Raw genomic sequence first — 12618 nt, 5'->3', positions numbered from 1 at the left:
TATAATGTTTGGGGTTTCTTGACAGACTTCGCCATCAAGTGGACATGTGCAGGTACTGCAGGTTTCACTGGACTCTGGGTTGCAACTTTCCATAGGCCTACGTTTAGCGGCTTTAGATGCTCTCCGAAGCGCAGACAGAGGAGCGAAACATAACGATGTCTCTTGTCAAAAAAACTGCTTCTTTCAGCAGGTTATTTTCGCTATGTAATATGTATTGATTGAAAAAATGGAGAATAATAAAATTCGGATTTCAAACGCAACGCCGAGTTTATGAAACTCAAATTAAGATTATTACAGTGAATTTAGAGAATCAGTAGGCTATGGGCTGCCGGTGGTGCTTGAGACTATATTTCAAGAGTTCAGATACAAAAGCCTCTAAATGCCATCTGAAATTTTCTTCTAGAATGATCTTTTTTATCAAGCTCGTATATTTAAGTTCAGTAATTTCACTTAAATGGCAATGAAAATGAATTGTCATTTAAGTGAAATTACTGAACTTAAATATATGAGATTGATAAAAATGATCATTCTAGAAGAAAATTTCAGATGGCACTTAGAGGCTTTTGCATCTGAACTCTTCATTTGTCATTCTGTGTTTCTGTGAAAAAATACTAACAATAATGAAGCTAAGAATAGGATACGCAACGGGGGAAAGAGGTTGCTAATGCAATGCTAAATAAGATATTATGTAGCCTACAATAACAATTTTAGAGAAAGAAATAACATTACGATGTCTAGAAATCACATTGGGTTTAATTTTGTCTTTTGATGAGATTTACAAATATATATTCTTAGAGCCAAGAATTTCCATGGGAATAAATCCATATTAGCCTAATGTGCTAATTAATGTGTGTTGTCATTGACAAATAAATAAATATACAGTTTACATATCTATATATAGAAAGAAAAATATTTCCAAAACAACACACACACACACACACACACACACACACACACACACACACACACACACACACACACACACACACACACACACACACACACACACACACACTGAAAAAAAGGTTTTCATTCATCCAATTAAAAAAATTTAGGGTTCACATCTATAATTTATAACTTGAGCCAATGAAAAATAAATAACTTGCCCTGACCAATATTTTCTATGTATTTTTTAAACCTTGGCACAAAGTATATTTTTTCTTATTGAAGAAAGTCAATTAATTTAAATTCTGTTTTTGATCTAAACAAAAATATATAGATTTAATAAAATAAAAAATCACATTTAAGAAATACGTATTAGACATTATTTGTTTTCTCCAATCAAATAGATATAGATTTAATTATACAATTATTTCTCATTTTTAAAAATACAAATTAATTGAAATGATTTTAAACAAACAAAAAGATATGGATTTACAGTTTTTCTCGATTGTTTACACACATTTTCTGGTACTTGAGACACAATGACCACAACATGTAACTCATTCACCAACCCCCTGAACCAATTCTGCTAAACTACAAGCACAATTCCTGCTTTACACTCAAATTGTACTTCTAAAACACACTTTTTTCAAAACACTACACACAATTCTCTGCTTTTGGCACAATTTTCATGCAGAAAATCTCTTGTTTTCACAAGGAACACACTGCCATTCAAATATGCACACTGACTCATCACATGGGCAAACACCCGTCACACAGTTTTACAATTAGCAATCAGAGCTTTAGCATAATAGGGCAACAGGTGAGCTCTTCAATGGAGCAATGGATGCCAACATTGGATTTTTTTGTTTACTGTAACTGTATACAGTAAATTCTTCTGTTGTTTTGTATGTAGACACTGTATGTACAACTTTGTGTTGGTTGGGATGTACACTGTATACATTGTTTTTGTGGGAAAAATAAAATATATTTGTTACCATGTATTTGTGTGTTCTGAGTATAAAAACAATATTCTCAAATATTTTAAAACACACTTATGTATGTACTGTCTGTAGTAAGTGTAACACTGAACAAAAAAAGGCCGAAGTCATTATGATGAATGGAGAAGAAGTGTTTTCCATTCATCATAGTGTTTTCCATTGAGCACATCAGTGTTCAACTGGTTCTTATAAATGTCTATTCATATGAAGGTTTGTGTGTGTCATTTGAAAACAAAATACCATTTTGAGAAGAAATAACATTGTTTTGAATGTAAAGTTTCATTTTGCAGGAGAATTGAGGGGTTTTGCCCATTGTGTGTGTTTTTTTGGATTTGTGTGTAGAGTTCTGAGAATATGAGGCATGCTTTCAGAAAATGTGTGTAAACAATCGAGAAAAACTGTAATAAAACATGTTTACCATTAAGGAACATTTCTTAATATTTAATCTTGTCCAAAATAATTAAAAAAAGAAAGAAAAAAAAAAGACAAATAATTTTCATTACATAAATATTTATTAACTTATACATTACTTACACATATCCACAATTTCAGTACTCAAGTGTCAGATTTTCAACTTCTAAGAGCTGGCAAACATTGACCTTAGAAAACAACAGCCTTAACCGAGAACAATGCAGTGAATTAGGGAAATGTGACAATTTCTCAGTTTCATCACTACTAGAAATGCAGCTGTAGTCAGTATCTCACTATCTTCCTTTTTTTTTTTTTTTCATCTATCTCTTGTTCTTCAAAGTATGTACTGTGACACGTCCACCCAGTTACCTTTACACGCACACATGCACACACGCACACACACAAACGCACGCATCTGTCAGTTCCTGACTGTATTGGTTTTGTTTTGGTTGTTTGTTTGTTTGTTTATTTGTTTTCCCTGTTTGTGATCCCAATTTATGTACATCTTGCAATAAAAAAATTAAAATAAAATCTCTGTCCTCGTTGTATTTTATGATGCTACAAATGATATCCAACTGTAAAAAAAAACATTGTTGAAAAGTCAAAAATTGGAATGGAAGTACAGAGTTGTTGCTATACACCGTCCCATTTCATCTCATTGGTGTAAAGTTAAACTGGCAGCTTTCAGAACGCTGCAGCACGTAGCATTACGTAGAACACCGAACCATAGCCAGCCACTCAAACATGACATCATTTACGGGAGTAAACTGGGATGTGTGCGAACCCAGAATTAAGCTCTATTGTAGAGCTGGTCACAGAGCCTCTTGACTTTGTTTGTCATGCCTTTTGGGTCCATGATGACTTTCTGGATATATTCAAATGTCTTGGGATATTCCAGACTGAATAAGGCATAAAGAAGGCCCAGGAGAGTGGCAACAGCATTTGCGACAGACAGCAAGTCGCTCAGAACCTCTTGTCCCTCAAGTATGATGCCAATGTTTGTGGGTACAGCTTGTGCATCTCTGATGACGAAGATTGCCATGTTTTCTTGCTGAAGATTTTTTTCAGCCTCTTCCTTCTCCGACACCTGGAAAAGAATTTAGGAAAAGAATAAGGAATCGATAAAGCTTGGGTTTCCCCCAGATTAACCTCTTAACATTCAGACGGCCCGCAGTCTAATACCGTATATTCTTATATTCAGGCCAGCTAATACCGTATTGGCCTGAATATAAGACCACCCCCTATTTTTCACTCATTTTTGAAAAACAGCTTTTTGAAGACCAAATCTTGTTTTTATACAGAGTATTATTTCATTTGAAAATTTAACAAAAGAATGTTGGTTCACAGTTTTTAGATTTCCAAAGGCATCTATGACTGTCAGCTTGAAAGGAATGCAGCATGGAATGTGAATAGGGGTTTATGTAATGTGAATTTGTGGTTAAATGGTTTATTGAAAAAATTGTGTCTCTGTCTTTATTTTTTTTGATCAGAAGTTTCTTAAGGATAAAAAAAGAAAAGAAAAAAAAAACTCTGCTAATGCTGTAACTATAGGTAGCCCTTACTTTAGGCACATTACTATAATATTAAAGGTTAACAATAGAGCCCAAACTACTAGCCTAAATTCAGTTGCTATTTATTTTTAGATATAATAACCAACACTCAAATAACAAACTGTGTGTAGTCTGATGGCTAATTTTGAAGTGGAGCCTTGTAGCATTTTCGCATCTCTAAAGTAATATTGTCTTACCAGGAAATCTTTGATGAGGTCCTCCACTGCTTCTCCCTTGTAAAGGATGAGACATTTAAGTGCAATCTCCCTTTTTGTAGCGGTGTCAGTATCCTGCATCAAGATAGTAAAAATGTATATTACTGGTTAAGTCGATCCATTCATTTACTGTGAGTGATGAGAGCTAGTTTATGTAGGAATGAATGAATGGGAATGGTCACACATGCACATGGATGCATTAGAAAGTAGAGACATTCAGGAGGGTATGTGGTAAGAAGGGTAGGGCCGGACATTATGGTCAACAATCTTTATCACAATATACGTTATCAGTTGAGATAATAATCATTACAATATGATTCAATAGTGTGTCAACCCTATTAACAGGCTACTTAATACAGCAGCACATTTAAATGGTTGTTTTTTTCACTTACTCCAGTTTCTCCGCGATGCAACCGATGATTCTCTCCTGTGCAGGAAAGTGATCCACGGAACGTAGACTTGAAGAGCGGTCTGGTGACTGGTCGAGATTTGTGTATAATGCCCGTGCGCTGGCCTGTGTGTAACCTTGAAATTGTACATTTGTCGAAAAACAAATATTTCTGAGTTGAGCTCTTAATGAAAAATATTTATATTTAACAATGTTTTGAACGAAACAAATATTACCTGCAAAATAAAACATATAATGGTAAAATGAATTGAAACTAAGACAAATGTTTTATTGGATGAGGTACTCACCGCTTGAAAACCTTTTATTAATGTGTACATGCATTCATAAATATTTGAAATGACACAACATTTAGCAAATATGCTACATAAATAGTCAATTTGGTAGCAACTGGGTGGTTGCTGTGGGGAACACGGTGAAGCAAGTGTTCTCTGTGGGATCTTGGCAGGCACAGACACTCCCTTTTGGATATTCTTCTGCCTCTGCTGCTTAGGGATCCTGAGGTTTGCGGAAGACACAAGCACTGGTGCATTTTGCAAATGCTGCCTCAGCAGCTCAGGGTTTTTAGGATTTCTCCTCTTGGAGATCTTGTCTGGCATTGGTGCTCCATGTGAGGAGCATGTGAGCACCTTTGAGGAAGCCACTGGTGCCCTCTGTAGTGACTGGATGGGTGTGGGTGTTTCTAAAGCGGCCTTTTTCAGATGTTTAGTCAAATATTCGGGGATCCTGAGTTTTCCTCTTTTTTGGGACCCTATGGGCACAGGTGCTCCCTTTTGGCACGGAGCAGGCACAGGTGCTCCCTTTGGAGATGCAGCAGGCACAGGTGCTCCCTTTGGAGATGCAGCAGGCACAGGTGCTCCCTTTGGAGATGCAGCAGGCACAGGTGCTCGCTTTGGAGATGCAGCAGGCACAGGTGCTCGCTTTGGAGATGCAGCAGGCACAGGTGCTCGCTTTGGGGACACAACAGGTACAGGTGCTCGCTTTGGAGATGCAGCAGGTACAGGTGCTTCCTTTGGAGATGCAGCAGGCACAGGTGCTCGCTTTGGGGACACAACAGGCACAGGTGCTGAGTGCTGAGCTTTCTCCAATGTATCACCGAAGACCAGGGATGAGGCGAGATCCTCTTTTTTAGCACTGGGAGAGTTCTGCTGCCTCCACTGCTTCGTTGTCTTCAGTTCTCCCCCCTTATATTTCCCATCTGAGAAGCCCGAGTGCTGGGAATGAGCCTTCTCAGATGCTTCACTGAAGACCGGGGATGTGGGGCATGATGTTTCTCCTTCCTCCACTGTTTCCCACCACTGGTCTGAGATGAGGTCCTCATAGTCAGGATACTCAGATATGGGGTCTGAAACTTCCATTATCGCCCACCACCGCCCCGCAGCAAGGGCTGTAGTGAGCTCATCTGACAATTCAGTTGATGAGGACTGCTCTGCACTCTCAAAAATGGTGGGCATGGTTGACATACTCGAAAATGAACTAGAAGTGAACAATACTTCTTGCAATTTATATCTGTGAAACACTATGAAAGAAAGAGAAACAGAAGAGATTATTTGAATAATCAATTTTGTATCAATTTCCCTACTAATATGCACAACTCAGATGCACATAATGTAAATGTATATAGTAATTTCACAATCGCCGACTCGCTACAAGAAGAATAAATCCGCGGCACTGTTTATACTCACGATCATTATGACGTAACAGTCGACAGTTGACGTCACAGTCGGCCACACGAATTGACGTCACAGTCGGCCACCCGAGTTGACGTAACAGTCGGCCACACGAGTGACGTCACAGTCGACCACACGAGTTTGTGAGGAATGGAAGACCTAGGCTGTTTCGCTGTATTAAAAGTGAACATGCAATTAGTGTTGCACGGTGTACCGATACTTCAAAAGTATCGCGATACTCGGAAATTAAAAATGTCACGATACCTAAATTTTTCAGTATCGATACTTAAAAAAAAAAAAACGCCTCCCTATGGACGTCTGTGTTTTTTTCCTGACGCACGCAGCAAAGAACCTGCCGCTGTCAGTGTCATGTGACAAAACCATGGACAAAACACTACAGCGAGATGGCTGCATGTGCGAGCACAAGTGGTCCACGACTCGTAGAAAAAGATGACGCGAGGAGTGACATATGGAAGTACGTTGCCTACCTTGCTCTGTTGCACGGTGCACCGATACTTCAAAAGTAAATCGGAAATTAAAAACGTCACGATTCCTTAATTTATTAGTATCGATACTTCTAAGAATGACTGCGTTCCAGATTTGTAAGGCCGGCGACACACTGGCTGCTTGTCGTGTCCGTTTTTATTTCGGCTCCCATGTTAACTGCCTGCGTGACACACGCGTCTGGGCGCAGCTCGAGACGCGCGGAAAACGCGTGCATGCTACAAATAGAACCGACGCCTATTTTTCACGCGACACGCAAGCGTGTTGGAAGCGTTTCCAGGCAAAATAGAGTAGGAAAAGATGTTTCTATGTCATTTTGACACGAATACATATTAATAAATGACATTTTGATGTTTGAACGTTTTGACATAAATACAATAAATGTCATTTAAAAAAAATATTATCGATTTTCAAATATTGCACCTCTCAAATACAGAACGAATTATTCTGTAGCCTATTTTGCCGTCAACACTGCCGACGTTGTCTTTGCTGCTATATATTTATGTTTAACATGACAACCCGTTCTCATCTCAGGGCGTCATATAAGGCCGTTTTGTCACGTCCTTCGGCGTTTTCTGCCCACGCATATAGCACCCTTTTGCGTATAGATGACACGCACATGGCTTTCAACCAACTTCAATGTAAAACCATCCGCGATGTAATTACACGCTCAGGGCTTCGCCAGTCGTCAATTCACCTCAACATTGACCGACTGCACAGACTAAAGACGTTTTCAGCAACGACTTATGTTTGCTCTATGATTAGGATTGCCTACACCTAATATAGGAGGTCATTGTTTTCCATTATTTATCTTTTGAGAGGAGATATTCGCCATTTTCAACACCCTTATCGTCTGTGAGAGACGCTCGCGGCTTAACCACCTCCAATGCAACCCACCCGCGTTTTACAGGACGCAGTTGGACTTTGCTAGCCAATCCAAGTGCGTGATATCAGACGCTTTCAGCAACAGTAGCATGCGTAGGCTACAATTTCGTTAAGTTTTAAATAAGCCTGTGGTAGCCTACTCAATTTAAACGTGAATGTGTGCTAGGTATCCTAACTAAAAACACGACAATATAGGTTCCATCATCCCTTAATTGCCCGCAGGAGTATATTGGCCGAATTCAACACGCACCCTTTATCGTGTGTGAGAGACGCTCATGGCTTTCAACCATCAATGCAACCCACGGGCGTTTTACAGGACGCAGTTGGACTCGTTGAATATGGACGCTTGGCCAGGACCCCTTGGCGTCACTTTTTAACGCACTGGGTATACCTTTGGCGTCATTTTTCAACGTGCAGGGTAGTCTGTTTGACTTCTATAGAACTCTGAACCGGAGCCTGCGGCGTTGAAATTTGACGTCTTGGGTAACACCGCAACCCGTCTGCTGTGTATGGGTCGAGGCTACAATAAATACAAATAAAAAGGAATAGACTACAATAAATGATCTATGCCAGGGCTAGTCAAATGGCGGCCCCCAGATGATATTTATCTGGCCCTCCAACTGGTTTTTGATGTTTAAAAACCCTCGCAATCTGATATCAAAGTGCCCTCTCTGCGCAAAGGTTTAGCGCGTTCGGCAACCGCATTCAGCGGTGAGTTTAACAACGCACATGGTGTGCAACCGCATTCAGCGGTGAGTTTAACAACGCTCAACTGCAGGTAAAACGGCATTCAGAGGTGAGTTTAACCAAAACAACGCTCAACTGCAGGTAAAACTGCATTCAAAGGTGAGTTTAACAACGCTCCACGGCGTGCAAGTAAGCAGTTTAAGCGTTTTCTTGTCATAGGAACTGGTACATAGGTACACTGCTTTAACTAGAGCATGCTGGGTAACGTATTTTTATCGGAGGTTTGTTGATGTTAATAAATATATATAATATGCTACGATTGTGTTCAATTAATATTTTATTTTTTATTTTATTTTTTATTGATTAAATCCTCTAAATTAATAACGCTGACGTCACTGTATGGGGCGATCCCAGGGTCCATTGCGATTTCCCACTTGGTAAGTAGAAGAGTTAATTAATAGAGATTGATACTATTCTTAAATTTACACATCTAAAAACTGTTGAATCAGGACAAGAAGTTGTGTTTATAACCTTTAGATGTGTAAGGTGGCAATTTCGTAGGACGGTAAATAATAGAAGGCATTATAAAAATATAGCTTGCTGCACCAAATGTGCAGGCTAGCAAAGTTAGCTAATTGAATTCAAGTTCATTTTTGTCGCATATAATCATCATGTATCGTAGGGGAATGTAATATTTTCAGTATTACATTAGCCCACAACTATTATCCAATATTAGAAATGTTCAGATGAAGAACAGTTGCCAGATTGGTTTGTTTTACAGCCTAATTGTTTAAAATCCACGCAAAATTATATAATTAACACCCAAATAAATCTATAATTAACAATACAAATTAATTCATAACTACTAAATTGTGGCTCATCACAATTTTTCAATATGAAATAAAACAATTAATGTGTATAATTAATGTAACAAGTAATGCTGTCATAACTTATTGACTGATTTATATATATATATATATATATATATATATATATATATATATATATATATATATATATTAGAAGTTCTGATGTGGCTTTGTTTGGATTTTTTTTTTTTTTTTTTTTTTTAAATAGAGCAAAACTTACATTTATTGACAATTTTTGTCTAATTTCTATCTAAAATGTAATTAACAATATTCACTTCTTGTTTATTGAAAAGGAATATCACATACAATTTAGCCCATTCTGGCAACACAGATGAAGAGAATACTGGTGTAAAATGTTCAATTCTGTTTTTTTTTGTTTTTTTTCTTTAGGTCCCTCTTCGGCAGCTTCAAAAATTATTTTTAGCCTTACCCCCTTAACATAATTCAAGTGTACTGTATGCTCTTTTTCAGTCCGGCTTGTACCTGTGGAGATGCCTGACAAAATCTGTGGTTGTTCACCAGAGTTATTGAGGGTTAGTCCAGGAAAGATTGTTGCTGTGGTCACAATGAATGGTAAGAATGTGAAGAACTTTATTTTGTCCTGTTTGAGAAGCATCTTTAAAATAAATATATATCCATACGCGACTCCCTACAAGTTTGACATAGATATAAAACTAAAAATATATGAAGTATACAAAGTAATATATAAATAGTACAAAGAACCCAAACCCTGGTTTACATTACAGTGGATGTGTTTTTGATATTTCCAGGATGACATGATCGAACCATGCCCGAGTTAATTTGTGAGGCATGCCAATCCACTTGGACTGCTGGAGTCGATGCCCTAAACAGAAGTGACTACTGGCCTGCAACCCTTCAATTTGCCACAGTTTATGCCACAGATGTCTTTTTTTCATTTGAAGAAATGAAGATGGCGGCACCAGGACTGTCCTGCCAAGCATTTTTAAGAATACTGAATCAGCCAACGGTCCGCTTTGGTCGTGTGAGTATTGAATTTATCTATCCTGCAGTGTTGTTGATATCTTTGAGTTGTTGGTTGATAAGCAAGATCTCAGCAGACAGTTTTCTGAAAAGTTTTTTTGAGTGGGAGGCTGTGAGATTTGAGGTGGACAACATATGCAAGGAAGAGCCCTTCAACTGTCCTGCATGCACCCTAGATATGCTTGCAGTTTCAGTTGATGGAAACCGCAAGCATTACCGTTTCAAGAATGCTGCTAGCTACTCCAAACTGTGTATCACAGTGTTTGTATTAATAAGAAAACATAGCTCTTTAATGTGAACTAAGAAATCTCAGATTTTAAGTTATAAATTGTTGTCAATCATCAATTGTTGTTTTTTTGTTTTTTTAGATCTGAGGAACAGGCCATCTTTGAAGGCGTCTTCATAGCCAAGGATGAAGACGTAAAAAGATTTGTAGACCACATTCACAACACAACCAAACATGTAAAATTCTAGATGATAATTAGACTACAGCACTATAATAACCTCTTTCTGAAGAGTTTGTTTAGGAGAGTCTTATTTTCATCAACAATTTTCCATATTGTAGTTCAGTGGAAGAAGTGTTTGTGGAGGGGAGTGGTCAGCAGCCAGAGATACCTCATAAAGATCTGCCAGCAAGGTAGACGAGGAGGGATTGGAGCTTGTGGTGTGTCGGCACAGAGTCCTGCTCCAGAGCTCCAGCACCTTCTTAACATGAAGCCATTCCTTTCGGTATTTCATGCCAAAGCCCATGATTTTAAATACGAGGTAAGGAAGTGTTGCTATGTGATAGAATCGTATTATCTAAACTGAACATCTGCAAACATCTGTTTATTTTTATTTTTTTATTCTTAACCAGGTAAAATGGAGTGGGGCATATCAGGACGGTGCTGGTTTAACACTAGGGGAGGAGGTGGAACAGTGCAATGCCTTCCTATCTAGGATTGCAGTAACCAGTAAGCATATGTCAAAAGCAGGTAAGATTACCACATACTGCACTAGTTACATCCTTACATAATACGTAGGAGGAATATGGTAACATCATATTTTCTTTGTTTTTCAGGATGCACAGACTTGCTGACTCTCATGGCCATGCGCTGGAATCAGCAAAAGTTCAACAATTTGGCTATCTCACTGACCTGCCGATATCAAAAGGTAATGACATCAGTAGAATTAATTTTAGATGTTCAGTACTGCATGTTAGCAGTGTATGAAGCTGTGCATTGAGCATTTGTTTTTTGTTTCTTACCACTGTTTGTTATTGTAGACCACAAAAGCTCTGCAAAGCCAGTTACAAAACCTAGAGTCCATGAAAGCGCAATTGACAGTGACAGCGAGCCAATTGGAAGAATGATGTAAAGGATTGGGCTGACGGTGAGGAAATGATTACTTGTAATACATTTAGTCACAAATAATTGTAATTGTTACTGTTTGTTGACTGCTTCTGACAAATCTGATACATAATGACACATAACCCACAATGCTTCAAATGTCATTCTGTAACCCCATACTATTTCAGAGATTCTTTGAAGGTTGATGTTTAATACAAATTATTTATTTATTTATCATAAATGCATTCCAGACTCTGTCGATCTAAGGACAAAGAGAAAGGCGTTTGACATCATCATGTCAGTAAGGAGACTTGAGGAGGAGCAGAAGATTCTTGTTGCAGAGATGGACCACCATTGGAAATCTCTTTCAACTCGTTCCGATACCCTCAGAGAGCTGTCCTGCTTGTTTTCCAGTGAGACAATGAAAAGTATGTATTTGTAATAAATTACATAAACATAGGGTTTCCCCGACCAAAGATTACTATTAGGGGGCAGCCCTAATAAATATACACAACAATGATGACTGTTTATAAAGTTTCTAATGCTGGTCTTATATTCTTGTGTTCCTCTTTTAAGATTCGCAATGTGGCCTAAGTGAAGAAGGTTTGAAAGGTCTGCAGAGCATCATCCTCAGAAAGTGGCATCAAATCAGAGAAATGAAGGTGCAAGCAAGAGACTGTTACCTGCAAGTTTTGTCTGGAGCAGAGGACATCAACTTCTTGTACAGTGCTTCAGCTGATGAGTACGACAGTGACTACGAAATATCTGATGATGGACTGTAATCTACAAGACAGTAACACCTTTCATACTTCTGGACAATGACCTTAACTATGAATATAAAGCATGTAATAAAATCTGCTTTTTATCACCATAAATATAACCAAAGTGTTACCTCTTCTTTCACATACATAGAAATGTGTGCATGCATGCATGCACTGTGTGGTACAGTAACTTTCATTATTTGAACCGTAGGGTGCTGTATAACAATTGAAACCTGTTAAGAGACATGGAAGAAGCAGATTATAAGGAAGAACACCATAATGATGAGGAATAATTTTCTCCCCAACATAATATTCAATGTGCTTTCTGTGTAATCTAGTACAGGTTTCATAGTCAACTGATGTGATTCTGTGGTACTCAGAACATTTCACCACTCAATTGTGTAGATTTATCAGCTGTGACCTGATTAACAGTATAATGTTACAGTT

General features: G+C 38.2%; 1 protein-coding gene across 3 annotated transcripts; it reads left to right on the top strand.

The window, feature by feature from the left end:
• Positions 1-7160: 7160 nt before the first annotated feature.
• On the top strand, positions 7161-12289 carry LOC309510114 (uncharacterized protein). Of its 3 annotated transcripts, XM_082191199.1 has the most exons (10): positions 7161-8648; positions 9552-9653; positions 9851-10083; positions 10451-10544; positions 10648-10847; positions 10939-11056; positions 11143-11234; positions 11347-11453; positions 11662-11838; positions 11987-12289. In XM_082191199.1, exons 5-8 carry the CDS (start codon positions 10794-10796, stop codon positions 11431-11433), a joined length of 351 nt encoding a protein of 116 aa, XP_082047325.1. In that variant the 5' UTR covers positions 7161-8648; positions 9552-9653; positions 9851-10083; positions 10451-10544; positions 10648-10793; the 3' UTR covers positions 11434-11453; positions 11662-11838; positions 11987-12289. The 3 variants fall into 3 exon arrangements, with proteins under 3 accessions (XP_082047325.1, XP_082047326.1, XP_082047324.1); XM_082191200.1 differs by lacking the exon at positions 7161-8648 and having other exon boundaries at positions 9278-9653; positions 10451-10502; XM_082191198.1 differs by lacking the exon at positions 7161-8648 and having other exon boundaries at positions 9278-9653.
• Positions 12290-12618: the final 329 nt, after the last annotated feature.

This window comes from Leuciscus leuciscus, assembly GCF_965113295.1.
Source record: "Leuciscus leuciscus genome assembly, contig: SUPER_11_unloc_2, whole genome shotgun sequence".
In the NCBI taxonomy this organism is placed as follows: Eukaryota; Metazoa; Chordata; class Actinopteri; order Cypriniformes; family Leuciscidae; genus Leuciscus; species Leuciscus leuciscus.
This window is presented reverse-complemented; position numbering and strand designations above follow the sequence as displayed.

Excerpts from the sequence above, each read along its gene's own strand:
- LOC309510114 (XM_082191199.1), top strand. The coding sequence starts at position 10,794 with ATGAAGCCATTCCTTTCGGTATTTCATGCCAAAGCCCATGATTTTAAA. Across the intron at positions 10,848-10,938 it reads CCCATGATTTTAAATACGAG|GTAAAATGGAGTGGGGCATA; the intron begins GTAAGGAAGTGT and ends ATTCTTAACCAG. Across the intron at positions 11,235-11,346 it reads TGACCTGCCGATATCAAAAG|ACCACAAAAGCTCTGCAAAG; the intron begins GTAATGACATCA and ends TTGTTATTGTAG.